Here is a 24537-nt window from a genome sequence, read left to right as displayed (position 1 = left end):
CTTAGAGCCCATCTACCGACCTCCGTTCGTCTTCATAGCTACTACGACTTCACTATCGACAAATGGCCCGATCATGGTCAGGCCCAGTCTCCATATCCAATGCTGACTAAGATATTAAATGCTGACTAAGTACGTATCGTTTGTACCCGCTTCTAGGCAAGAGCCGCCCGCGCGCCCCCCCCCCTAAGACAATCTAAGATACTTTCGACCCGAATTGCGGTTTTCAGCAGAAAGAGCTACGGGGGTCAGGCTTGTCCAGGGTTATCACCTCTTCTGATCCTGCTCCTGATGTTCAGCAGAGGAGGAAGAAGGTGTCTTTTGTCCGAGCGGCGAGGCTAGTGCAATCCAGTCAGGAGTCAAAAGGCTCTAAACAAACGACCTATTATTATCGTCCGCTCGAAGTTTGATGTCACAACTTTCGCGCAGAGCTTTGGACCTTCGGGGTATTTTCGACTGAGATCAGGAAACCTACTAGTGACAACGCTCATGCTGCGCTCCGAACCTGGACCTCTCAGCGACGCACGTCAATATGCCGACATCCGATAAATCGCGACAAACATCCGCAGGCAAATCATTCTTTGGAAGAAAACTACATAAAGAGAGGCCGGTAGAGGATCGGTGGGATGCCCATGGGAGCTGGGAGAGTCTCGCCCCGCCATCAAGTGCTGCCGGTTCTCGATCATCACGATACTCGAAGCGATCTTCAATTCAGTCAGTCGATTTCGGCGCTGATATAGACCCGTCCCTTCTTTCCACATCAGCTGGCCCAATTACTTCGATTCCATTTGAGAGCTTGTCGACAGATACCCAATCGCCAATCCCTGTTGACTACCTTTCCAAGGCTGAGACATCCCCTCGAAAAGAGCCATCACCAGGGCACTTGGCGAAGGGTGTAGGTGACTTTCATCAATATCCAGCGTGGGATCCATCTGCTATGCGGAATCACCAACAATTCTCGCACCCAACGGGGCCCCGACCACCACCACATGCTGCTGGAGTAGCAATGAGCTCAAGTGCCACAGGGGATAAGGGAGCAAGATACCAGCAATGGGGAAGACCTGGAAGCTCTGCGGGTAATGCAGGGCTCAGTCATCACTCGTCGTCGACGGTGGATTCTTCGACAAACTCTCGCATGTCTATTGACCAAGCTAGTATTCATTCCTCACTTTCATCAAATACTCGAGGCTCCAGTTACATCTCAACAGACGGTTCTTCTCGTACAACCTTGCCTTCACACTCCAACGATCGAAGTAATTACTACGCCGCCATGAACTCTGGCCGTGGATCGAGCGCACAAGGCGCAATACCTCCAGCCCAGCCTAGAGTGCAAAATACAGAGCAGTACCTAACTAGGCCGAGGGATGATCGTGTCGTGGACCAGTTATTTCTAGAGTTAATGCAGAAAAGAGGTTGGCAAAATCTTCCGGAGCAAGCCAGGCGGCAAATGATGGCATACCCAGCGTCCAAGAAGTGGACATTGGTCCATCAAGATCGATTGACTGAATTGCAAGGGGAGCAGAAACGGAAACAAAAAGCTCGAGAGACGCATGGATATGATGGTCCGTCCGGAATTCTCGAAAGAGCGGATGAGGAAGGCAGTCCGGAGTGGTATGTCAAGAAGGTTATGGACGACACAATCACCTCCAAACAGCTAGCTAGTTTGAGTGTCAGTCTACGAACGCAACCGATCAGCTGGGTGAAAGCCTTCGTCGAGGCGCAAGGTCAAATCGCCTTGACCAACGTACTCGTAAAAATCAACCGCAAGAAGGTTACGGGCCCGGTCCCTGCACCTCCATCTGGTGACAAGGATTTGGACCGTGAATACGATATAGTCAAATGTTTGAAAGCGTTGATGAATAACAAATATGGTGCCGACGACGCTCTCGCTCATCAACAGATTATTGTGGCCCTCATCAGCTCATTGCTCTCTCCCCGGTTAAATACCAGAAAGCTCGTCAGTGAAGTCCTTACATTTCTTTGCCATTGGGCCGAAGGGCAAGGCCACGAGAGGGTTCTGCAGGCTATGGATCATGTCAAAAATCATCAGGGCGAAACTGGACGCTTCGATGCTTGGATGCGCATTGTTGAGGTAACGATTGATGGTCGTGGCAAGATGGGCAGCTTGGTCGGAGCGAGCGAGGAGTACCGCAGTGGTGGAATTGGCATGGAGAACCTTCTTATGGAGTATGCGGTTTCTACCATGATCCTCATTAACATGTTGGTGGATGCACCCGAGAATGACCTGCAGTTACGATGTCATATCCGAGCGCAGTTCATATCTTGTGGCATCAAACGACTTTTGTCGAAGATGGAAGGCTTTCAGTATGAAGTTATTGATAAACAGATTGAGCATTTTCGAGAGAATGAGGCCATTGATTACGAAGATTTACTGCAACGCGAGAGTAGCAGTACGAAGGATAGTATTGAGGGGGAGGTTAAGGACATGACCGACCCTCTTCAGATCACTGACGCCATCGCGAGTCGCCTCAATGGAACGAGAGCCCACGATTACTTCCTTTCAGCTCTGCAGCATCTGCTTCTCATCCGGGAGAATTCTGGGGAGGATGGTCTCAGAATGTACCAGCTCGTGGACGCTATGCTAAGCTATGTGGCTATGGATAGGAGGCTACCGGATCTTGACCTGCGGCAGGGATTGACATTCACTGTACAGAGCAGAGCAGAGCTTGTTAGATCGACTACATACGGATGCAGAAGCGAGACGAGCGTACGACGAATCTCTGGAAGCGCGCCAAATCGCAGAAGCCGCACTTGCTGAACGAGATGAGATGAAGGCGCAGGTTGAGTTAGGCGCGGATGGCCTGGTGAGAAAGTTACAGAAGCAGATTGAGGAGCAGACCGGTATAATTGAGCTACAGAGCAGGCAGAATGAGATGCTCAAGGCCGAGCTTGCCGATGTTCAGAGGCTTCGTGCTCAAGAGTTGCAGCGGAATGAGCTGGAGACGCGAGAACTCTACCTTATGCTTCGCGACGCTCAAGATATTGCGGCATCAAATGCGAAAAAGTCGAACATGGGAGAGGCCGAGACGGATCCCGCTCATATGCGAGGGATCCTAGATAGAGAGAAGCTGTTGACACGGCTAGAGAAGCAGCTTGAAAGGACAAAGACGCAATTCAAGTTGGAAGGTAAAGTTTGGGGCCAGCATGACCCATCGGACCGACTGCGTGAGCTCCGTGAGCAAATGGACGGCGATGCTGGGCCCAGAGAAGCCTTCGAAGAGCAAGCCCGCCTGAACCTCAGCCTGAACCCAGTAGGATCGGTTTACCGCAAGAAAACCTACATCCAGGGCATGGAGGATACTGCCACCGAGGAGCTAGGCCAAACTGATGATGAAGTCGTCTACGCTAAGGCCCGACTTGTGGATCTTCATCGGCCGCGTATGGACCCGGAACAAGCAACTGGCCTTCTTGGTGAGATTGCTGCCAAGGTTCCAAAGATCGATGCGGATGATGCGAAGGATGAGGGCAAACCAACTGAATCTGAACAGCCAGCAGAAGGTGCAGCCACCAAAGGCGATGAACAAGGAGTGGACGATACCGTCGCTGTGGACAAAGCCACTGCGGCTCCTCCGCCGCCGCCTCCCCCTCCTCCCGCACATCCAGGATTATCTGGAGCAGCTCCGCCTCCCCCACCGCCGCCGCCTCCACCACCCCCAGGCGCAGGAGCAGCACCACCACCTCCTCCGCCGCCACCACCACCCCCTCCGGGTGGACTTGGCGGCCCCCCTCCCCCCCCTCCCCCTCCTCCCCCGGGTGGTTTTGGTGGACCCCCGCCGCCTCCCCCTCCACCTGGTGGTTTTGGCGGTCCACCTCCGCCGCCGCCGCCTCCTCCTGGCGGTGCATTTGGCGTGCCGCCTCCACCTCCTCCACCAGGCACGGTTATCGGTGGATGGAGAGCAAATTACTTGGCTTCCCAAGGTGCCCCGTCTCACGCTATACCTGTGATGTCCTCTATCAGACCTAAGAAAAAACTCAAGGCCCTTCATTGGGACAAGGTCGACACCCCGCAAGTTACAGTATGGGCAACTCACGGCACAACTCCCCAGGAGAAGGAGGAGAAGTACGTTGAGCTGGCCAAGAGGGGAGTCTTGGATGAAGTGGAGCGGCTATTCATGGCCAAGGAGACCAGAATCTTCGGAGGTGGTGTGGCAGCAAAGCAACGAAAGGACAAGAAACAAATCATCTCCAACGACTTATCCAAAAACTTTCAGATTGCCTTGTCCAAATTTTCTCAGTTTCCGGCTGAAGAGGTTGTCCGAAGGATCATACATTGCGACGCCGAGATTCTGGACAACATGGTTGTCATGGAATTCTTGCAGCGAGATGAAATGTGCACAGTACCGGAAAACGTATCAAAACTCATGGCGCCATACAGCAAAGATTGGACTGGCCCTGATGCTGCCAATACCGAACGAGAACAAGACCCTAGTGAGCTTACTCGTGAAGATCAGATTTACCTCTATACTGCCTTTGAGTTGAATCACTACTGGAAGGCAAGAATGCGTGCGCTTGCGCTGACTCGGTCTTTTGAGCCAGACTATGAGCATATTTCTGCTAAGCTCAGGGAGGTTGTGCGGGTGAGCGAATCTCTGAGAGATTCTGTTTCCCTGATGAACGTGCTTGGTTTAATCCTAGACATCGGTAACTTTATGAACGACGCCAATAAGCAAGCGCAGGGTTTCAAGCTAAGCTCTTTGGCTCGTCTTGGAATGGTCAAGGACGACAAGAATGAGACAACGTTTGCAGATCTTGTTGAACGTATCGTTCGGAACCAGTATCCTGAATGGGAAGACTTTACCGAACAGATCAGCGGAGTTATTGGCCTCCAGAAACTCAATGTCGACCAGCTGCGGACTGATGCAAAGAAGTATATCGATAACATCAAGAATGTGCAGGCGAGCTTGGATGCGGGCAATCTCAGCGACCCGAAAAAGTTCCATCCACAAGACCGTGTCAGCCAGATTACTCAACGCAGTATGAAAGATGCTAGGCGAAAAGCGGAGCAGATGCAGCTTTACCTTGAAGAGATGGTCAAGACCTATGACGATATTATGGTTTTCTACGGCGAAGACAATACCGATGATGGTGCTCGGCGGGATTTCTTTGCGAAGTTGGCTGCGTTCTTACAGGAGTGGAAGGTATGCTACTAAGCCAGTTTTTCTTGCTTTTTAATGCTAATCGTGATGATAGAAATCAAAAGAGAAGAACATCGCCTTGGAGGAAGCTAGAAGGCGCACTGAAGCATCTTTGGCTCGCAAGCGCATCAATGTCGGCCTTGCGAATGGCGCAGGCGCGGCAGGAGATGCCCCAGTTTCCCCAGCCACAAGCGGAGCCATGGATTCGCTGCTGGAGAAATTACGTGCTGCTGCCCCTCAAGCCAAGGATCAGCGTGACCGTCGCCGCCGTGCGAGATTAAAGGAGCGGCACCAAGTTCGAGTTGCCTCAGGGCAGAAGATCCCAGATCTCGAAGGCGCCGAGGCCCCGGGCAGTGGCGGACAGAACAGCGGTGCCACTGACACAAATGCTACCGACTCTAGCCTATTGAGTCCCACTATCCAGGAACCTGAAGGTGGCAGCTCACCAATTGCCTCGCAAAGTGAAGATGTTGCCGACCGAGCAGCTAGCATGCTACAAGATATGTTAAGAAACAGTCCTGACCCAGAACGCACGCGGAGGCGTAGAGAAAGTGCAGAAGAGGAACGAAGGAAGCGCCGGTTAAGGAGACGCAATGGAGCCACAAGTGGAAGCAAGGACAGCAATGATACCACACCTTTGTCCCCTGTGACAGAACCAACTTCGACCCAGGGCGAGTCAGCAGAACCGGAAAATTTGTCACTTTCTAGCCCTCCAAATGGAGAAGACCCGACCCTAAACCCTCCGACTATTGTCTTATCATCTGATGCTTCTGACACACCTGATGATGAACATCGCCCCTCGACCAGCTAGCTGTTTCTCAAGCAAAGGAAAAAGCGACGCACACACCGACCTATTACCCATTTCCTTTCCCTAATATAATGTTTGAATAGACTACATGACGTCGTCTCGGAGACCCATCATTATATTATTATAATCTTCGGCCTGTCTACCTCCAACTCCTTACCCTTCATTCACCGTTCTCCTTTTTGTTGTTTGTGCTATCCAGCGTGACGGGACCAGGTTTGATGTCATGATCATCTTTTCCCCCTGCCCTCTCTCATTAACATATCTTGCATCTTCCCGTATAATTGCGTTTTACCTTTTCTCTTCGAGAGTACATCTTCACCGCATCCACCGCGAGCATTCAACTCCTTAATTTATGACGTCCCTGTACATATTCTTTTCTTGTCCTTACAGATCTGATGTCTGGTCTATCGACTATATTGGTCAATAATCGAGCACGAGTTCCTATTCGGCACGCAGGCGTGACGAAGTGGGTGGACTTTTTGTTCAACATTAATCTGTCATAACTCTAGTTGTATGGTAATGTCCCTGACCTAGTTTTGAATTAGGGTAGTAGGCCCTGCTGAGCTCGACTCCAGTTCGTAAGGGTCTCACGTGATCAGGGTTCATTTTGTCCACTCGGGTGAAGCAGCTTTAAGATCAATGATCCCAGTCTCCGGTTATCCATTCAATAACTCTTTCTTCGCTTTTGTCTTTATATATCTCCGCGCATGCGGGCATCTCCGTTCTGGCACTTGCGAAGGGTTGCTACTCCCGTTCGCTTGCCACGGAACCAACCCTGGGCTAAAGCGCATCCATTGTGCCATGCCCTGAATACCAGTGTTTCATCGACACCGCAACATCGATGCTTCGCAGCGACAGTACCCTCTCGATTACTTTACAAGGGTGATTCCACTATTTACGCGCTATCAACGGCTCCTGGTCGCGCTGCCATTGCCGTTGTCCGGGTTTCGGGGCCGGCCTGTGTCTCGGTAGGCGCACTGCATTTCCCTTCGGAAGAATCAAAAGGAGTATATGCTAATATCTGTCATATTGCTCTAGATCTACCAAGCGTTATGTCCCAAAGCACCACTTCCGCGTCCTCGGGTAGCAGCCGTTCGCACCATCTACGACCCGGCCTCAGACGAACCTTGTGGCCAAGCAGATATTCTAGATGCTGGAGCCCTAGTACTATATATGCCTGGCCCTAAGACAGCTACTGGGGAGGATGTACTGGAGTTTCATCTTCATGGAGGACCGGCAATCGTAAAATCAGTCCTGTCGGCCATATCGAAAACTAGCGGAAAGGAGCATTCGGTTCGTTACGCAGAGCCAGGAGAGTTCACCCGGCGGGCATTTATGAACGACAGGCTTGAACTCCCGCAAATCGAAGCACTGGGTGACACTCTGGCGGCAGATACGGAACAGCAGCGGCGCCTGGCTGTACGTGGCGCAAGTGACGCGTTATCAAAACGATACGAAAAATGGCGTCAACAATTACTTTACGCACGCGGGGAGCTCGAAGCATTGATTGATTTCTCCGAGGACCAGTATTTTGATGAGTCATCGGACGATTTGGTTCTATCTGTCTCGACGCAGGTGCGGGCTCTCAGCCGGCAGATCGCACTGCACATTCAGAATGCATCAAAGGGCGAGCTGATGCGTAGTGGGATAAAGGTTGCTCTGCTGGGAGCGCCAAATGCGGGTAAGAGCTCGCTCTTGAACCGGATTGTTGGTCGAGAGGCTGCTATCGTAAGTACAGAGGAAGGTACCACCAGGGATATTGTAGATGTGGGAATAGACCTGGGCGGTTGGTATTGCAAGTTGGGTGACATGGCGGGTATTCGATCGGAGCCTAGCTCTAACTCTCCCGGCGGTGCCTCTCTGGTAATTGGCAGTGTCGAGAAGGAGGGGATTCGGCGGGCTCGCGCGCGAGCTATGGCCTCCGACGTTGTTGTTGTGGTGATCTCGGTGGAGGAAGGATCGGATGAAGGGGCACCATTCCGACTTGCCATGGAGCCGGACGTTGTAGATGCAGCCAACGAGTGCGTGCGTGCCGGCAAGCAAATAATTGTGGCCATCAATAAATGCGACCGGTTGCCACCACTGGATCAGAGCGAGGCCAGTCAAGTGCCACACGAAATAGCCCAGAAAGTGAACCAGATATTCCCAGAAGTACCGAAGAAGCGCGTCTTCGGCATCTCATGTCTTGAATCTTCGGATGGACTCGAACAGCCGATGACGAACTCCTGGCCGTCCTTCCTGCAGGGCCTAATCTCCACATTCGAGGAAATGGCCACCCCAGCCGGAGTAGACGGAGACGCCAACGGGCAGTACGATCGATCGTACTGGGAAGACTCACTCGGGGTTAGTCATCGTCAAAGCTCTAACCTGCAGCTGTGCCTTCAGAGCTTAGAAGAATTCCTAGCTCAAGCAAATCCCTCCTCATCTCGCGATACCCCTGATGGCCCATATTCAGGGTCTCCGGGACCGGACTCGGTTGAATCGGAGGTGGATATTGTAGTGGCCGCTGAGCACTTGCGTTATGCTGCAGATGCTCTTGCCTCAATTACGGGCAAGGGTGAAAGCGGCGATGTCGAAGACGTGTTGGGCGTGGTTTTCGAGAAGTTCTGTGTTGGGAAGTAGGCATAGACCGTGCTGTGTGACACCAATCACGCCTAAGATACTTGATCGGTACGGTATTCGCAACATCCGGGGCTTTAAGGGCTTTTGCCACTACCATCCAATCTAAGTCTGGCAGAGCCATCATACCTGCCTGAAGTGGGAGGCTCAGCAAGGGCAGTGTCCTGTTTGCTAGTCTCTTGAGGCGATTGGTCGGAAGTAGGATGCATGGAGGCATCAACAAAAGCGTCGTTGTCAGCTGGGTGCGCTCGAAGCAGGCCAAGGGTAGGCTTGGGAGAGAGACAATGGACATTTGATGCCCTGGGGGTTTGATCCTTCTGCAACCCTCTTCATTATTGGCCGGGGAGGTTACATTATAAGATCTAGTTACTTCGGCAAAGCACAAGTCAGTTTTCTCATGAGGGGGACACATATCTGCCCCTATCGGCCTTCCATGACCAGTGCATTAAATCGAGGTGAGTATGCTTGTTTGTCGACGATATCCAGGAAAATAGGAGTAGTGTGAGAATGGCCTGGGACTCCACGCCTTGACATAATTGTCCTCGCCCCCTTATCGGCTCTGTGAAGAAGGAGCAGAGTACGAAGACGGAAAAGCCAAGGAATTCAGTTGGGTTTATTGTACGGCTTCTGGAGAAAGAGGCCTGAGCGCAGACTATCTGAGGAGGATTTTCGTATAAAAATCTGTCTGTTGAGAATATCGGTGAATGAAGCCTTCCCTAATGTCTCCTTATGACATCTCCCTTACAGAGCACCCTCATACGATTGCGAGAGCCTATATGCCTTGTGTAAGAACCTCAACCCTTACAAGGAGGGCTTCCATGACCATGCAGCATTCATCAAGTGCAATATCCAATTTCTATTGTGTTCAGCTGGAGTATCGTGAGGCCTGGCTCTTATCCAGTCAATGATGAACATGCCGGCGTAAATAAAATGCAGATATTAACGTTGGGTCGAGGCGAAAGTACAAGCGGCGAGACTGTCAAACTTGAATGCGATGGGCCTGAAGGCGAAAATCATTGACCACTATCCCGCCTAGACTCTCCCTCAAAGCAGGAGGCATGCATTGATAATAGCCTTTTAGCTGCTGCGGAATGTTAGTAGAACCTAGATCAAGACTGACGAACCTGCACAGTTGAGAGAAGCAATAAAATCTGTCTAATTGAGCAATAAGATCGCTTTTATATAGGTACATACACATCCTTCACCAAGGCTCTAAGATCGGAACAACAGCAGATGCCAGAAATAAGCACCTGAACGCATAACAGCTTGACTCAACGCCGGGTTATGTCAATGCGGTTGAATTCCCCTGGACATATAAGGGAGCACGCTGGGTATAATAGAACACAAAAAATCCATCCTCGTTCAGTAACAGGCTCATTGATCAAGCACCAATGGCGTTCTTAACCCATTTCTCCAAACCGCCCTTGGCAATGATCTCCTGGACGTTTGGTGGTAGCTCTCCAACCTTGTGCGTCCACTTGGGTCCGCCCGGGCCTTCCTGAACCTCGATCTGGCTCTTCCGCACGTCCCAGGTCAGAGTCCAGCCAGTACGGCGAGTGAGAACCTTGTCGCCAGATCCAAATGTCTCACGAAGGCGGTTGACCAGCCGTGGGACCTCGAGGCCCATCAGAGCATTGTTAATACTGTTACGGGAGAAAATGTTTCCAAAGCTGCCTGATACAACCAAAGGAATCTTCTTCGCCAAGATAGCAGTGGCAGCTTGCTCTCGAGAGCTGCCACAGCCGAAGTTGAAACCGCTTACCAGGATATCCCCTTCCTTAGCAGTGGTCGAGAATTCTGGATCGTAATTCTCCATGCAGACGCGGGCCATAGTCTCAGGGGGCACGTCGTCTTGATAGGTGTACTTTCCAGGGTAGATCCCATCTGTGTTGACATTATCGGCGTCGCAGAAGACAAGTTCTCCAGAGACGCGTTCGGGAAATCCGGGGTAGATCTCTGTCAGGCCTTGCTCGGATTCCTCAACTGCTGGGGTCTCCGAAGCAAAACGCTTCTCACCATCGGCCACAAGGTCATCCAGCTGACCAATTATCTTCTCCAGAGCTTCTTCGTTCGTCAGCATTCGATCCTCTTCGCGGATGCCGTCTCCTTCACCGCGAATCACTTCTGTCCAGCCTTCAGGGGTTTGGTACCAGCCGGGCCCACTGAGCTTTCCGCTCAGCGCGCTGGCAGCGACGACCTCCGGGCTTCCCAGATACGCCTTCGCCTCAGTACTACCCATGCGACCCTTGAAGTTACGGTTCGAAGCACTAATACCGACTTCGCCAGGTTCCAGCAGACCCTGGCCCATACCGATGCAGGGTCCACACCCAGCGGGCAGCTGCGTTGCTCCAGCTTCAAGTAACGTCTGCCAATCACCATTTCCCTCGGCTGCTAACTGCTCCGGAATTGACGCAGCCGCGATGTAAAACTTGACGCCGTCGGCGATTTTGGGGATCTTGCCGCCGTTCTTTTCGGCAGCCTCCTTGAAAACCTTCGCAGCGGCAGCAATATCTGAGGCTCGAGAGTTTGTGCAGGAGACAAGGTATGCTTTGTCCACTTTGATGTTCTGGGCCTCAAGCTCTTTAAGAGGAGTAGCCACCTTGACTGAGTTGGGTCCAGAGACGTAAGGAGAAAGGCTTGAAAGGTCCAGGAACAGCTCCTTGGCATATTTGGCGCCTTTATCAGCAGTCAACGGATTCTCGAACAGCTGCTCTAGGAGCGGGTGCGTGAATCGCTCAGCAGCCCGGGTCTTGAAAGGGCCGTCCGCAAGCCCCATGGCTGCCGTCGTGGCCTTGCCCCTCAGCCACCCCTTCAGCACGCTGTCAATGGGGAAGAGTCCAGACAAAGCCCCCCACTCAGTTGTCATGTTGGCGATGGTCAACCGAGTATCCACTGAGAGGCTTCGCATTGTCTCCTCAGATCCAGTGAATTCAATCGCATGATTCAAAACATCGTCCTTGTTGAACAGACCACAAAGGGCGACAATAACATCTTTACCGGTCACACCTGGTGGTAAGACGCCCTTGAACGTCACCTTCGCCACAGGGGGAATCTGCCACCAGGTTTTACCAGTCGCCCAAACACTAGCCGCGTCAGTTCTCACGATTGGAGTGCCCAGACACCCAACACCACCGTACATGTTACTGTGCGAGTCACTCGCGACAGCAAGAGTACCAGGCCAGGCAAATCCCTCTTCGATCATGATCTGATGGCCAATACCTCTACCAGCGGGGTAAAATTCCACGCCGTGCTGAGTGGCGAATTCCTCGATTTGCCGATATTTTTTCAAGTTCTTGTCAGACTTATTCTGCACATCATGGTCGAGAGTCATCACAATCTGATCCGGGTTATGCAAACGAGAAGCACCAATGGACATAAACTTCAATGCGCATGGCCAACTGTTGTCATGTGCTAGAATTCATCTTATTAGCCACAACTCCGGCCAACATTCGTTTGGAGCTAGCTCCTGGATATTGAACATACTCATGCAACGGTGGGGTTGGATAGTAACATAGTCGCCAGACTTGACGAACTTGCCCTGTGGCAATCCCACAGAGTACTTCTGTACGATCTTTTCGGTAAGCGTTTGGGGTACGGCTTTTGAAGAGTTCAAAGCAGAAAATAGCGCAGCTGAGGTAGGATCTTCAAGTTGCGACTGAAAAACGTCTTGGAATTGGCGTCTGGTGGAAGTGAGTGTTCGTCGTTGGTAGGTCTTTGACAGCGCGCATCGCAGCACTGCCCAGCGGCGACCGAGGCCGCTTTGCGACACTAAACGCGACTGCATTGAATCAGTGACCCGGAAGTACAGTACATACAGCACAATTGACAGTATCCGCAGGGCAACTTACAGTCATTGTTCTTCTTGCGGAGTGCGGAGAAGATGGTTGAGGGTGTCCGAATTATTTTGCGGGTTTCGGTCTTCTACCTTTGTTCCTGACGAATCAGGTGGCGCGGATTATCATTGGTCAACCCGGTCTTCAAGACTCAAGTTCGAGGATCGCTCGGCGAAAAGGGCGCCGCCGCCTCCGTTATCGGCATTATCGATTTAATACAGTGTAGTCTGGTAGCGGATACTCTCTATCGTTAAAACGACAATGCATTACATCTGTACTACAAGAGGGGTGGATATTTGGATGAATCAGGCCTACGACTGTCAAAGCTTCCAAACGGCCCAATCCTGAAGATCAAGCTCCTTTATGATGCCTTGTAGAGGACCCTGCAGCTCCATGCCTTGCGCCCAGAGCTTGGGTCCAGCCATGTAGCTGATGAAGCCCTCCGGTCCCGAAACAAAGATCAAATTGCGTTTGCTCTTGTCGGGGGAGGACGGCACGGCGGTTTTGGTGCATTCCAATATGGTCTTCTTCCCAATGAAACTGCTTTCCTCATCAACGAAATACTGCACGGTAACTTGCTCAGGATACTGCGCTTTGAGAGCCTCTATCTCTCGAACAATAAGAGACGGCTCCACAGTATCCGCTACCTCAGCAGGAGCCGGCCTGGTAACTGATTTTGAAGATCCAAAGAGCCCGTAAAGCCATGACATTCGTGTTTCAGCAGTTGTGTCCGTAGTCTCATTGTACCCACCAGCGCAATCTTGCCGCTGCCGATTTGCCCAAAGAATGTGTATTGTGGGTTTTCTGATATGGTCCGTACGTCGAAGGAGGGTATGTCCCGCCTGCAGAGCAGGCGCAATTCCAGTCCCACCAGCAATAAAGAGAATCCTGTCTGTATCTGGAGGAATCTCGCACTCGATTCGAGGTCCACGTACTTCAATGCGTGCACCTATCTTCAGGCTGTGCAGGTACCGGGAAACTTCTCCAAAGGGGTCTTTGCGAATGAAGAATCGCAGGCACTCATCGTCCTCATTAGCTGACGTTGGCGGCAGAGGAGTATAGTCACGGCCGATTTGCAACTGTGGTTGCTTGAACATAACACTCCATACCCCAGTATTCCATGCATCTTCATATACTTTGAGATTGCTTCCATCTGATTTTGGAGGCTTGATCGTAAACAAGCTGCCGGTGGATGAGACAGGTTCGCGAGATACTAATTGGTATGACGTGAATCGACCTGGGTTCAAGGTCGTAGAGGCTGTTTTCATGTCCTGCATCCATTTTATGTATGCACCAATTCCCGCAGCTGTGACGGTTACCAATGTCAGCCGCAGCCACCGACGGGAAGCCGGGGACGCCCGGGGAGGTTGAGGAGAGGACGAGGAACCAGTGGCATGTCGTCGCTGTGTCCGAGCTAACGACCGCGCTGAAAACGCATCTTGAAGGAGGAAGCCCCGTAATCGAATTCTGGGCTTCATGGGACGGTCTAAAATCTCAAAGTAGAAGATATCGCGGTCTCTGGAACTCCGCACATAGCCGCCCCTGGTCTTTTTTGCAAGGGTGAAGCACTAGTCCGAATTGGGCACGAATGACGATCCTCAAGCGCTCGAGCTCCGTTTACTTGTGCCAGCCAGAAGGCAAGATTAGCCTGTCGCCCTTCTTCCCTAGGATTTCGGACTTCCCTCATTTATGTTATTCAACGCTCTGGGATCAGCCCTTTGTTCCCTGACACTAGAGACGCTCTTTCTCGCTGTTCCCTACCAAAGGGCATGGCACCCTTTCGACAGTCACTGCTCCGATCAATAACCACCAACCAGGACCTCCTTTCGACAACCAACATATCTACAACGCCATGTCCCGAATAACCTTTAATGCTCCCGAATCGAGATCTGAAAATGGCGCTAGAGACTCGCTAGAACTCGCGTCTTTGGCCTCGTCCTCTCCCGAATCCGCCCTCGACCTCTCTCGCTCATCTTCCCCCTCAGGCATTTCGTCCTCGCGCAAGCTATCGCTAGAGGATGAGGACCCCCTTTCGAACTCCAATCCACATATGACCCACTTGTCGTCACGACCGCGACCTGATCGGTCATACTCTATCTCTTCCGCATTCGATTTTGGGAGGAATCTGTTTCCTCTGTCCCAGACTGCCGATGGCTACGCTCCCTTGGGGGCTCCAACTCAAATCGATGGAGATGGCGGTGGTATTGATGGTTCGTTAGAGCGGAATAAGACGTTGACTTATATCAATGGATTGTCCCTGGTAGTGGGACTGGTGATCGGCTCGGGAATCTTCTCATCACCTAGCCAAGTCAACGCTAATGTGGGATCACCTGGTGGTGCACTGATTGCCTGGCTCGTTGCCGGATTATTAGCTTGGACCGGAGCAGCAAGTTATGCTGAGCTGGGAGGCGCAATCCCTCTAAATGGTGGTGCCCAGGCTTATCTGTCTAAAATATTCGGAGAATTGGCGGGATTCCTCTTTACGTGGTGCGCTGTCTTAGTGCTCAAGCCTGGCAGTGCAGCCATTATCTCGATCATCTTCGGAGAATATGTGGTTCGAGCTATATTAGGTGCCGAAGTCGAACAGATCAGCCCTTGGATCAACAAAGGCGTTGCCTTTGGTGGACTTCTTGTTGTCATTTGTCTCAACTGTCTCTCTACTCGGTTAGCTGCTCGGATTGGAGATTTATTCATGATATTCAAATTTGTCGCATTGATCGGTGTCGCCATTATTGGGATTATTGTTGCCGCCACTGGCCTGTCAGCGAAGGGGCAGGCCAATCAGGAATGGAAAATCAGCTGGTTCGAGGGCACGAACATGGATATTTCAGGTTGGGCTATGGCATTGTATGCAGGTCTGTGGGCATTCGATGGCTGGGACAATGTGGGTATCGCCAATACAACTTTCAGATCGGCCCACTGACACAGCGCAGACAAACTACGTGACGGGCGAATTTAAAAACCCAAATCGAGACCTCCCGCGTGTGATTCATACTGCAATGCCCCTTGTTATTGTTTCTTATCTCTTGGCCAATGTCTCCTACTTCTTCGTCCTGCCGCATTCCACCATTGAAGCTACCAACACCATTGCCGTCCAGTTCGGTGACAAGGTATTTGGCAGTATAGGTGCCTTGATTTTTGCGCTTATCGTTTCTGCAAGCTGTTTCGGTGCTTTGAATGCGACTGTTTTCACGAGCGGACGCCTAGTCTACGCAGCTGGTAAGGAAGGCTATCTTCCAACACTGTTCGGCAACCTTTGGACGCAAGGCTCGTCCAGCAGCATGAACCGGCTTCAACGCCAGTCGTGGATGAGCAAGTTAGTCCGTCGGGTCTTTGGCAATGGGACATGGATTGGCTACACACCCATTAATGCGATGGCGCTGAATGGCATCCTTACTTTGCTATATGTCATCGTTGGCGAGTTCGGCACCCTTGTCACCTTCTACGGCGTTGCAGGATACACGTTCTACTTTCTCACCGTGCTGGGTCTCATCGTGCTTCGCGTTCGGGAACCGCAGCTAGAGCGGCCCTATAAGACCTGGATTTCGACGCCAATTATATTCTGCTGTGTCAGTCTTTTCTTGCTCAGTCGTGCCGTCATCTCCGAACCACTACAAACTCTCATTGTAGTAGCATTCATTGTCGCTGGGGTCCCCGTTTATATCTGGCGCATTTACAAGCGGGACGGTAAGAAGGCGTTTCAAGGATGGAGCCTTTGGCATTCACGATGATCATGAAACAACTTAGCCCTTTATTTATTCGTTTTGATCGACCGTTCAGGTTACGCTACGGATTATCGGTTAGATTCATACTTCTTACATCCATTATGATCACAGGTCGCCTATGCATTAGTATCCTATCAGCGAATATCAACGACTCACTGCATGTTGGAGTTTGGATGGGTTCTCGTCTGTCTCCTCCGGCACGAGACATTTTGTATTATAGAGTTGGCCGGGGTTGAGGTGAGCAGGAGCCATGATTCTATGAATGCACCCGCGGCAGTTAAAATTAATAGAGGCGGAAACAAGATGTGAGGTTATTGATGCCTATGAAAGAAATCTTTTTCACATCTTAACCATAATACCATACAGCCCTCAAATATCGGGGTCTGATATGACCGCCACTTTTGCAGCACAACCTGCAGTAGCGCCATTAGTCAACTAGTCAGGTAACTTACTTATTATGGAGAACGACCCAGATGACTCCAACTCGAACCCAGCTCCACCCCCGACATTGGTCGGCGACACATTAGGATGACTCCAATATGGTCGCCCTAAAACGCGCCCAATCGCTTGAGACATGATTCGCAGATGGACAAGCTTCCTTAGATACATAAGAACGACAAGAAATGAAAGGCTCCTAGGTTGAAGTGCCCCAACTTACTCTTCATTATCTAACTCATACGAGGATGGGCAGCCTTCAACCATGGGAGCAGACAGTCGCAAAGAAACGTGCTCTGCGCGACCAGGCACTCAATCCGTATTTTGTCTCTGACATTGACAACCGGCCGCCTCGGGTCCGCTCTGTTTCGAATCGCTCTTGTCTTGAACATGACCCGCTGGTGCAGGAGATAACAAACATTGACAATATTCCGGCCCTGGTAGAGCAGCTCCGGAAAGGCCGCTTTACTGCTGAGCAAGTCACTTTCGCGTATATCAGAAGGTAAGTTTGTTAGACGGACATTGTCGATTTATTGATGCTGATCGGTTCTAGGGCTACTGTAGCTCACCAGCTTGTAAGTCAAGACCAAGATGCCGGAGTTTTTTTGGTCTCAGCTGACTCGATAATTTCAGACAAATTGCATTACGGAGGTCATATTCAATGATGCCTTGGCCCAAGCTCGAGAACTGGACAAGGTGTTCAAAGCAACAGGAAAGCTCATAGGACCCCTGCACGGTGTACCAGTTACAGTCAAGGATCAGTTCAACGTCAAGGGCTATGACTCGACTATCGGCTACGTTGGCCGGTCATTCTCTCCCGCGTCTGAGGATGCAGTTTTGGTTCAGATGCTCAAGAAAATGGGGGCCATTATCCTGGCCAAAACGAACCTACCGCAAAGCATCATGGTATGTCTCTTCAGTTGGCGATATACTGTCTCACAAATCTGACGGCAACCAGTGGGCGGAAACAGAGAATCCACTATGGGGTTTGACAATCAATCCTCGTGACCCTGCGCTCACACCTGGCGGCTCTACTGGCGGCGAGGCTGCGCTGCTTGCATTGCATGGTTCTATCTTGGGGTTTGGTACAGACATCGGCGGTAGTATTCGAATCCCGCAAAGCATTCTGGGATTGTATGGATTCAAACCTAGCGTACGTCTACCGTTTCGCGTAAGCACGCCAATTACAACTGCAGCTAACAATGGAGTAGAGTGGCAGGCTGCCCTATCGCGGCGTCCCCGTCTCCACGGAGGGCCAAGAGCACGTTCCCTCATCCGTTGGGCCAATGGCCCGCGATATCAACTCAATATACTATATAACTCGGCTTCTAACCAGTTCTCGCCCCTGGGATCTAGATCCAAGATGCGCAAACCTGCCGTGGAATGAAAGCGTCTTCCGGGGCATACAGTCCCGGCCACTGGTAATAGGTTTGATTCTGGACGATGGGGTGGTAAAGATACATCCTCCCATCGAACGTGCGATGCGAGAACTTGCAGCCAAGCTCGAAGCAAACGGCCATGAACTTGTCACCTGGAATACATCGGACCACCTCAAATGCATAAGTCTGATGGATCGATACTATACCGTTGATGGAGGAGAGGATGTGCGTCGCGATGTCGCTGTCGCCGGAGAGCCGTTCATTCCCCACGTCGAAGCATTGGTGAATCGCGGAAAGCCCATTTCAGTCTACGAGTACTGGCAGATGAATACGGAGAGGAATAATCTGCAGAAGAAATACCTGGACGGTTGGAATGCAGCTCGCTCACCATCTGGGAAACCTGTTGATGTCCTACTTAGCCCGACGATGCCACATGTTGCCGTGCCTCACCGGAGCGTGCGCTGGGTTGGGTATACCAAGATCTGGAATCTCCTTGATTACCCGGCCATCACTTTCCCTGTGGACAGAGTTAGGGCAGATAAGGATGTCCTTCCGCCAGACTATCGGCCGAGAAATGACCTTGATGCATGGAATTGGAGTCTTTATGACGCCGAGGCTATGGAGGGTCAACCCGTTAACCTGCAGGTAATTGGGAAACGGCTAGAGGAAGAGAGCTTACTGGGGGCTGCTACAGTGATTGAGCGGATTTGGCGGAGTTAGTCACTTTCCTGATTGAGAAGAGAAATGAACCTCTCTGGCCCCCTACCCCATCTTTAAACCCTTAATCCCCACTTCTGGGGCCTTCTTGTTGCTGTATGGATCGTGAGCGGTAAGCTCTTTACGCACCAAAATCCCATATATTCTGTGGACCAGAATAGTCATACTGCTGCAGTGGTTTCGGGGATTGTGTATAAAAATAAGGCCGCATTTATGATATATGATACAAAACTCAGAGTCCATGACGAGCCCTTGGTTCATTGTACTGCATGATAACGATAAGGAAGCCAACCCCTCACGCCGCGATAAGCCTGCGGGGAGCTCTCCACCGAAAACCTTCAAGGAGTCCTCCATGGTCTCCCAAGATGCCGAATTTTAGTCCGACGGCGCATTGGTCGAATCGCAGGCACAGAAGTTGCTCCATCTCGGGTTTACCCCGCGGCTGCCCTGCTTATCATTGCGTAACTGATTCCTACAGTACCTGCAACCTTTTATCGGCTTTTGAAGCAAACCCCACCCTTGAACAGTTAAGAAGCTCAGGAGGACGGCGTCAGGATGAAGACATAAAAGTCTGACTACCTACACCGCCACCTAAACAAAGCAAGTACAACATGGGAAAGAAGCGAGTTCTCGTATCCTACGGTGTCGATATCGATGCCGTCTCCGGATGGCTAGGCTCATATGGCGGCGAAGACAGCGCCAGTGATATCAGTCGAGGTATGGCACGTAATGCCATAATCCTGTTCCATTAATCTCACAATCGCAGGTCTCTTCGCCGGCCACGTGGGAACCCCGCGTCTCCTTAAGCTTTTTGAGAAATACGGCATCAAAGCCACCTGGTTCATCCCCGGTCACTCACTCGAGACTTTCCCCGAAGAATGCGCCATGGTCCGCGACGCGGGCCACGAAATCGGCTTGCACGGGTACAGCCACGAGAACCCAACAGACATGACAATTGAGCAGCAAAAAATTATCCTCGACAAGACCTACCGCATGATTACAGACTTTTGTGGGAAACCACCGCGCGGCACGGTTGCGCCGTGGTGGGAGACATCCCAGGAGATGACGGAATTGCTGCTCGACTATGGGATCGAGTACGATCATTCCATGCTGCATCATGATTGTCAGATGTACTGGCTTCGGACGGGCGATAGCTGGACGAAGATCAATTATAGCCAGAAGCCAGAGACTTGGATGAAGCCTTTGGAGAGGGGTAAGGAGACAGGGCTAGTGGAGATACCGGGAAATTGGTACCTTGATGACTTGCCACCGATGATGTTTATCAAGAAGGCGCCAAATAGTCATGGTTGGGTGAATCCGAGAGATGTGGAGGATATTTGGAAGGTTGGTTCATCTCTGTTTCCTTTTCCCCTGCTCTTTGAGAATTTGATGTTGACCTCCGTCTCTTAGGATCATTTCGATTATTTCTATCGTGAGTATGATGAGTTTGTCTTTCCTATGACCATTCATCCAGATGTTTCCGGTCGTCCGCATGTTCTTCTTATGCATGAAAGGTTGGTCATTGCTTAAAGATGTTCACTAAGAGGTTCTGGTATACTAACAGGGTTAGGATCATCGAACACATCAATAAACACGAGGGCGTGGAGTGGGTGACTATGGAGCAGATGTGCGATGAGTTTAAGAGCAAGAACAAACCTCCTGCTGGTGCTAGAATGCCCGCTCCTCCTTCATCAGTGCTGAAATAGTCAGCATTAAGCAATCATCATACGAAACTTCCGATAGCCTTCTTTTGTTAACGACTCCGGTACGAAGAATATATAGTGAGAAGGCCACGACTCAGTGAATTACCCAGTGTAATTGCAGCCCGGAAAGTGATTTAGATGTTTACAGATACTCAAAAGAGTCTATGATATCAAGGCTTATAGTCCGAGATTGGTGGCTTTAGATGATGGCTCCCTTAGCGCGTGGCTATTTTTTCTGAAAATGTATGTAGTATCTCTCGAAAATAGCTTCTATTATCAAATCACTTCATTAGCTGCGATTGACTCCCGCAACACCGTGCCAAATAATCATCGCTTCATGACTTTGGGGGCTCGAATAGTTGTGGCTTCATATTCACTTTGCTGATTTTTGCTATTAGTCCACTCAATTGCAGTAGGCTTTGTACACCGTCGAGGATCCTCATATGCGTGAAGCCAATCTCGCGGATAAATTCCAATTTCGAATGTTCGGAAAGCGTTGGAATCGTCTTCGTCACCTTGAACATAGTGCTAATAATGTCATGAGCGGAGTACCCAAGGTCCCTTAGAGGAGGATTAGCTATTTTCGAGTAACCGCTGGAAAGGCTCTTATACCATAGCTCATTTAGCGTCTCCAGAGCGGAATCCACTTTTCCCTCCCAGCACGCTTTGATCATCGCCTGAACTTTGATTGGATGAGGGCTATCAACCACACGGAAGACGTTATCCCCGCTGACCAAACCGAATCCAGACCAGGTACTTTGTAAATTGTTGAGAGCCTGGCGCATATCTCCCTCAGCGCTGAAAACCAGCGCTGCGAGTCCATCCTCCGTGTATTTGACCTGTTCTGCGTCGCAAACCTGCTTCAATCGTTTCACAATCTGTGCATCAGTTAATCTGGCGTACCGAAGGATAGCACATCGGGATTGTAACGGTTCAATTATCTTGTTTGATTGGTTGCACGCAAATGCGAATCGTGTTGTAGAGGAGTAGATTTCCATCGTCCGCCGCAACGCCTGCTGAGCGCCGGATGTCATACTAGAAACCCCGTAAGTGGCAAGTTTAGAACACATGTGCGTACACGTACCTATCGGCTTCATCAAGTATAACAATTTTGTGACGACCAGGAGGCAGCGTTACTTTCTTCTGAGCAAACCCTTTGATACGATTCCGCACCACGTCGATACCTTCATAAACCGACGAGTTAAAACACTATTATTGCCAACTTAGGGGCGGCTATACCTCTCTCATCACTAGCGTTCAACTCCAAAACAGCCTCTTTATAAGAGTCACCCAGCAACTGCCGTGCCAGGCAGAGAATTGAAGTTGTCTTTCCAATACCAGGCATGCCCGAAATAATCACATGAGGCATATTTCCATCTTTGGCGATGATCTTTAGACGCTCTACCGTTTCCGTATTGCCGACAACGTCGTCAAGAAATACTGGGCGGTATTTTTCGACCCTAAAGTAGGTTGTCAACTTTCGAAGCTCTGGTGCTTCCATAATGCAGCGTACCAAGGCAGCTCATAGTCTGGGGGAGCCCCAGCAGTATTAGCTTTCAGGGCATTGCGAGTAGCACTAGCTGAAGATTCAGCCTGAGTCATGGTTGCAATTCGCTAAAATGTTATACTTATATGTACGGTTAGGACAAGTAGAACAAAGCTCACAGTGTGGAAGACGCGAGTTCAGCCCGCAGACGCGTAGCTATTTTACCGCTTTTGGTCACCATGTTTGCTTCGTTTGCATCTATACTGGCCTTCCTACAAATGTGCTCTGCATACCTCAACCACCGATATATAAAGGCAGCGTCAAGCCGCATTTCTAGAAGGCTAAAACCTTGCCCTCGCTTTACCACATTTATATATTGTCTGGACGTGACAATATCCTTCCAACGATGACATCGGCGACCAACTAGAAAAAAATTACCTAAGGGCGCCTTATCTTTACCCACAAATTGTTACATCCTTCGCAGTACTATTCGCTCCTTGAACATATTGTCCATCACAATGGGAACAACGTCTGTTCGCCGGAACCTTTTCCAGAACCATCTTAGCAGCCGCCCAATCTCGAACCCTGCACCGAATACCCGGACATCAGGGCTTTCTTCTCAAGTATTGCAGTCCAATGTGCCCGAGTCAAACTCGTCCAACTCTGTCGGTCTCATGGATGATGGTGAAATTGTTGTGAAAGACAAAAATGGCAGCTTTTCGCTGGATATACCCGTCTTGCCACCCATTGTGGGTGAAGATGAGGACGAGATGGAAGGCATTGAAACTGAAGGCACTGGCGGAGAATCTACGGCTGCTACCGGAGCTGAAGCCACGGGACAGGGCGGAATGAGCGGACGACAGAAAGAGAGTATGTCAACGTCTTTTGTTTACGGGACAGACCAGCAAATCTAAGTCTTAGAATATAGAGTTTGAAGCGGGTCTTATGGAAATCATGTACAGGAACCGGAACAGACAAACGAGTAGTGAACCACAAGGTGAGCTTTCTTTACACGTTTTGCGAGAGGCCCGATGCCATGGTGCTGACATTGACAGAAATTCTGAATCTCATTTACCAGAGTCTTAGAAATAAGGTCGCCGCACTGGATGAAGACAACTGGATGTACGAGCCCGAAGCCGATACGCGTGTATAGCGACAATATGTGTCAACGGCACATGACAACCCATTTACCACATGGATACTGCTAATGCCCTAATTGTATTCACCGTGCACCGGGCTGTCTAGTCAAGTTCCATATTTGATGGCGGTGCTTCGACTTTTCTTGACTGACCCCTTCCTGAAGCCGACCTTCTACCGCTATCCTGTCCACCTCCAAACAACATGCTGCCCATCATATCCAACAGCGGATTTCCCTGCCTAGGGATATTGATCCCGAAGTACTGCTCGCCGATTTGGGGAAGCGCATCATCGAGGATCCCGGCCTCTTTGATATGCGTAGCATAGTGCGCGGTCAACTGCTTGAACAAATCCGCTGTTCCTCGTTGAATAGCGAGCAGCAGCATGTTGAGAAAGTTTAATAATGGGAGCGCAGGGAAAACCCGAACATCAGAGGTGGCACTGCTGACATCTTGCACTCCAAGGCTCGGGTTTGCGGAGCTGAGGCGGGACGTAAAGATTAAGAACGCCTTGTTGGCACTGCGCAGGTTGCCAATTAGTAGAAAAGGGATTACTGCACGTGCTGCATAAATGCCTGCTGTATGCGGCTCGTCGCTCGTATACCACTCGTACTCAAGTTTCGCCAACGTCTCAGCTGACTCGGAGGTGCCCAGCACAAGATGCTTTTCAGCTTCATAGGGCTCTTGGTCTGGATTCATCGTTAGAGAATGTCATTTCCCATTTTCAAGGCGCGATGCCCGCCATACCTTCCGCGTATACAGATCCGACAGCATGGTGCAACTCGGGGTCTCCTCGCTCCACTGATCCGAACCTTCCACTCCACCCAATCGCTTCCTGGATAAACCTCTTTCGTGTAGGCTCCTCTGACGGAAATTCACGTAGAAGTTCAATCAAACGCTCTGTGGATCGCACGCTGTTAGCATTGCACATTCTGGCTCCTAACGGAGACTAATCACTATGTGAAACAGCTTCGAACTCACTCTTACGAGCACGCCCCTCCGCATCATCATCACCCCCCACAATCTCCCAGCCTGCTTTGACATATACCTCAGTCACCAACATGATAGCTAGGTCACCTCCGCTGGCTGAAGCTCCTTGTTGCGATCCAGCCCTAAGGAGGGCAGTAGCGCCGCCAGCCAATATCTCTGCCGCAGCATCATAATTGTTCTGTTTAATGTACCGTGCGGCAATGACCCGTAGTTGTTGGTGAGCTTCGTAATAAGCTCCGGATGCGATCCTGAAGGAATACAAGCGCGCGTTAGATGTACGTTTTTCTTAACGTTTCAGGACCCTCGGAGGCAGTCTCAACTCACTTCTCTCGCTGTCGAGCAATCGTCTTGTCAATCCGTGAGGTCATTGTGTCTGGTGATAAATCCGCATATAACGGAGTTTGGGAAATAGGTAGCGACAATGAAGAACGGCCCTGACTATGTGGGTAGATTATGTTCAGTGGGAGAGCAACGAAATTGGCCGGTTTCCTGGAGAAGTGAAGGTGTTGCGCTGAACAGCTTTCGGTGGGGACACTTTGAGAGCCACGATCGA

At 50.7% G+C, this 24537-nt stretch overlaps 10 protein-coding genes across 10 annotated transcripts, besides 1 other annotated feature; 6 read left to right on the top strand and 4 right to left on the bottom strand.

Moving 5' to 3' along the window:
* Positions 1 to 24537: part of a sequence feature (contig 1.109 1..233950(1)) that runs on past both edges of the window.
* On the top strand, positions 530 to 5964 carry ANIA_06523 (formin sepA; the record flags this gene model as incomplete). The annotated part of the gene is given in 3 exon segments (XM_659035.1): positions 530 to 2665; positions 2679 to 5156; positions 5209 to 5964. The coding sequence occupies 3 exon segments, from the start codon at positions 530 to 532 to the stop codon at positions 5962 to 5964; spliced, it is 5370 nt and encodes a 1789-aa protein (XP_664127.1).
* ANIA_06522 (tRNA modification GTPase) lies at positions 6669 to 8583 on the top strand (the record flags this gene model as incomplete). The annotated part of the gene is made up of 2 exons (XM_659034.1): positions 6669 to 6929; positions 7000 to 8583. The coding sequence occupies 2 exons, from the start codon at positions 6669 to 6671 to the stop codon at positions 8581 to 8583; spliced, it is 1845 nt and encodes a 614-aa protein (XP_664126.1).
* lysF (homoaconitase LysF) lies at positions 9962 to 12365 on the bottom strand (the record flags this gene model as incomplete). The annotated part of the gene is made up of 2 exons (XM_659033.2): positions 12064 to 12365; positions 9962 to 11991 (listed from the first exon to the last, which is right to left on the bottom strand). The coding sequence occupies exons 1-2, from the start codon at positions 12362 to 12364 to the stop codon at positions 9962 to 9964; spliced, it is 2331 nt and encodes a 776-aa protein (XP_664125.1). The 5' UTR covers position 12365.
* ANIA_06520 (oxidoreductase) lies at positions 12696 to 13905 on the bottom strand. The gene has a single exon (XM_050612970.1). The coding sequence runs from the start codon at positions 13889 to 13891 to the stop codon at positions 12734 to 12736; it is 1158 nt and encodes a 385-aa protein (XP_050467116.1). The 5' UTR covers positions 13892 to 13905; the 3' UTR covers positions 12696 to 12733.
* ANIA_10825 (putative amino acid transporter) lies at positions 14266 to 16144 on the top strand (the record flags this gene model as incomplete). Its single annotated transcript, XM_050612965.1, has 2 exons — positions 14266 to 15297; positions 15347 to 16144. The coding sequence occupies 2 exons, from the start codon at positions 14266 to 14268 to the stop codon at positions 16142 to 16144; spliced, it is 1830 nt and encodes a 609-aa protein (XP_050467115.1).
* On the top strand, positions 16822 to 18672 carry ANIA_10833 (amidase; the record flags this gene model as incomplete). Its single annotated transcript, XM_659031.2, has 5 exons — positions 16822 to 17075; positions 17127 to 17148; positions 17207 to 17479; positions 17532 to 17726; positions 17785 to 18672. The coding sequence occupies 5 exons, from the start codon at positions 16822 to 16824 to the stop codon at positions 18670 to 18672; spliced, it is 1632 nt and encodes a 543-aa protein (XP_664123.2).
* Positions 19281 to 20375, top strand: ANIA_06518 (polysaccharide deacetylase family protein; the record flags this gene model as incomplete). The annotated part of the gene is made up of 5 exons (XM_659030.1): positions 19281 to 19386; positions 19436 to 20013; positions 20080 to 20101; positions 20144 to 20183; positions 20234 to 20375. 5 exons carry the CDS (start codon positions 19281 to 19283, stop codon positions 20373 to 20375), a joined length of 888 nt encoding a protein of 295 aa, XP_664122.1.
* On the bottom strand, positions 20884 to 21974 carry ANIA_06517 (replication factor C subunit 4; the record flags this gene model as incomplete). The annotated part of the gene is made up of 5 exons (XM_659029.1): positions 20884 to 20900; positions 20965 to 21407; positions 21457 to 21556; positions 21612 to 21832; positions 21886 to 21974. The coding sequence occupies 5 exons, from the start codon at positions 21972 to 21974 to the stop codon at positions 20884 to 20886; spliced, it is 870 nt and encodes a 289-aa protein (XP_664121.1).
* Positions 22189 to 22922, top strand: ANIA_06516 (uncharacterized protein; the record flags this gene model as incomplete). Its single annotated transcript, XM_659028.2, has 3 exons — positions 22189 to 22728; positions 22821 to 22855; positions 22914 to 22922. Exons 1-3 carry the CDS (start codon positions 22377 to 22379, stop codon positions 22920 to 22922), a joined length of 396 nt encoding a protein of 131 aa, XP_664120.1. The 5' UTR covers positions 22189 to 22376.
* Positions 22923 to 24352, bottom strand: ANIA_06515 (protein GET4; the record flags this gene model as incomplete). The annotated part of the gene is made up of 4 exons (XM_659027.2): positions 22923 to 23683; positions 23742 to 23894; positions 23976 to 24232; positions 24309 to 24352. 4 exons carry the CDS (start codon positions 24350 to 24352, stop codon positions 23100 to 23102), a joined length of 1038 nt encoding a protein of 345 aa, XP_664119.1. The 3' UTR covers positions 22923 to 23099.

The sequence above is a fragment of the Aspergillus nidulans genome, chromosome I, assembly GCF_000011425.1.
Source record: "Aspergillus nidulans FGSC A4 chromosome I".
NCBI classification, from domain to species: domain Eukaryota; kingdom Fungi; phylum Ascomycota; class Eurotiomycetes; order Eurotiales; family Aspergillaceae; genus Aspergillus; species Aspergillus nidulans.
The sequence above is the reverse complement of the archived record's forward strand: the minus strand, read 5'-3'. Positions and strand labels throughout refer to the sequence as shown.